General features: G+C 34.3%; 1 protein-coding gene across 1 annotated transcript in view; it reads right to left on the bottom strand.

The window, feature by feature from the left end:
- Nucleotides 1–1,492, bottom strand: part of LOC103471456 (transmembrane protein 179) — a 6,614-nt gene extending 5,122 nt beyond the window's left edge. Inside the window, exon 1 of the mRNA XM_008420469.2 lies at nucleotides 1,024–1,492. Coding sequence (XP_008418691.1) covers nucleotides 1,024–1,346 — 323 coding nt within the window. The 5' untranslated portion in view covers nucleotides 1,347–1,492. The remainder of the gene's footprint in view (nucleotides 1–1,023) is intronic.
- Between the last annotated feature and the right edge of the window lie 513 nt (nucleotides 1,493–2,005).

Genomic DNA, 2,005 nt, shown 5'->3' with positions numbered 1-2,005 from the left:
TAAATATATGTTTGGTAATGCATTTATAATTGACCACAAATTTGTTACAAATAAAGTTATTTTTGGTTTAATTATTTCATGATACATTTTAATAACCTAGAGATCTGTTTGTGATTAATTAATTCACTACTTCATTAACCAACATACTTGCCTCTTTAAAAGAAATATGTCTGTGACTGGTGTCTCTTATCTTCACTTGTGTCAAGAGCAAAAGTGACATTAAATTATTTAATGTCACTTTAAATAATTAGTTGTTGCACTAATATTTTAAAGAGCAACAACTTTAAAATATTAGAATAAATACTGATTATTGTATCCTATGATTTCCATGTGTATATAGGAACTGAAGAACTTGTTCACACATTTGAATAATTATGGACACATTTATTTCCACTTCTTTTTAATCACACGTGTATCTCTATTTATGTAATGACATGCATTTACTGAATTGTAGCACTGTTGTTACTTTATAATCTCCATTTAATAAGTAATGTAAATAAGCAGAAGACATTTTTGTGAAACTTTGTTCTAGCCTAAAAACAACAGAACAAGCTTAATGCTACATTAAAAAAGATGAACAATGGGAGTTTTTAGCACTAATCACGAGGTTAAAATCAATATTACATGATTATTTTAGGTGAAGGCTTTTAATTCTTCATCTAAAATAAGTCACTTTATCTTCCTGTCACATTTTATGAACACTTGATTCTTTATTCACCTATGTAAACAACTAATACTATTGATTATCAGAAAAAATACACAATATTACAGTTTAGACACTTTAAATTCAATTTTACTTCATTTTTTTTAATTAATGAAAAATATCTGTGCATTAATTGTTATTAGTACAAACACAAATGTTTTGCTTTTTCATTACAAAACTGCATATTGTTGTTATAATATACCAGTTAGAGGCATATTGTACATATGTTTATTTTGGACTGAAAATATTTACAAAATTTGTGCCTTTAGCTTAAGCCATGCCATAATAATAACAATGTTTGTGTGTGTCCGTGGACTCACTCGTCATGCCGTCCGTGCAGATAGAAGAGGCACCTCCAGCCCTGCGCAGCCCCGTATAGCGTCGTAAAAATACCCACAAATGTGGCGAGCTGGCAGGCTTCCAGCGGGCCCCACCGCTGCACCACCAGGTGAGACATCTCCCCGGGCCGTTCCGTAAACTCGGCCCGGTCTTCTTTCCTCCAGTAGCCGGTGGAGAAGAGGGCGCAACGGCCTTTGAAAGCCGAGCCGTTAAGAGCCATCGGGACGACCACCAGCAGTCCCGCCGCGACCGAGAGGGCGTGAGCGGCGCAGTGGATTAGCAACAGCCGGCGGTCCAGCTCCATGCCGGAGGTCGAAAAAACAAGTAAAAAGAAAATGGGCGTTTTTAGTGGGATAAAGAGAAAACTCTTCTGTCAGCACATCCCACAAGTATAGCACTTTCTAGAGAGGAGAGGGTGGGTATTTATAGAACAGGGGCGGGGCAGACGCTACACGGGTTGCACGTATCTGTCAAAGAGGAGGTGAAACTACAGAGGGATCACTCTGACGCATATTCTAGAGTCCTGATAAAAAAAATAAAAAAAAGTACCAGAACATTCGATGATATAGCATATTACAGCTATATCATAGCATAGCATCTATATTACAACAGGGAATAATAATAATAATAATAATAATAATAATAATAATAATAATAATAATAATAATAATAATAATAATAATAATAAAGTATTATAAGTATTCTATTACGAACATTACTTTGTATATTATTGCTTCTGTTGATGTCGCAATTTATTTATGCATTATAAAATGTGGCTGTGGCTGCATAAAGTAAAGGAATACATGCAATGCATTTCTGAGCAAGAACCAAATCTGTGGCACATTTTTGAAGCAACATACATACTGAAATGTAAAATCCACAGTTCTTTTGCTTCCAATTATAAGTCCATAAACAAAGAAATACATGTACTATGTACTATGTACTATGTACTATATATATATA

This window comes from Poecilia reticulata, linkage group LG10 (assembly GCF_000633615.1).
Source record: "Poecilia reticulata strain Guanapo linkage group LG10, Guppy_female_1.0+MT, whole genome shotgun sequence".
Taxonomy (NCBI): domain Eukaryota; kingdom Metazoa; phylum Chordata; class Actinopteri; order Cyprinodontiformes; family Poeciliidae; genus Poecilia; species Poecilia reticulata.
This window is presented reverse-complemented; position numbering and strand designations above follow the sequence as displayed.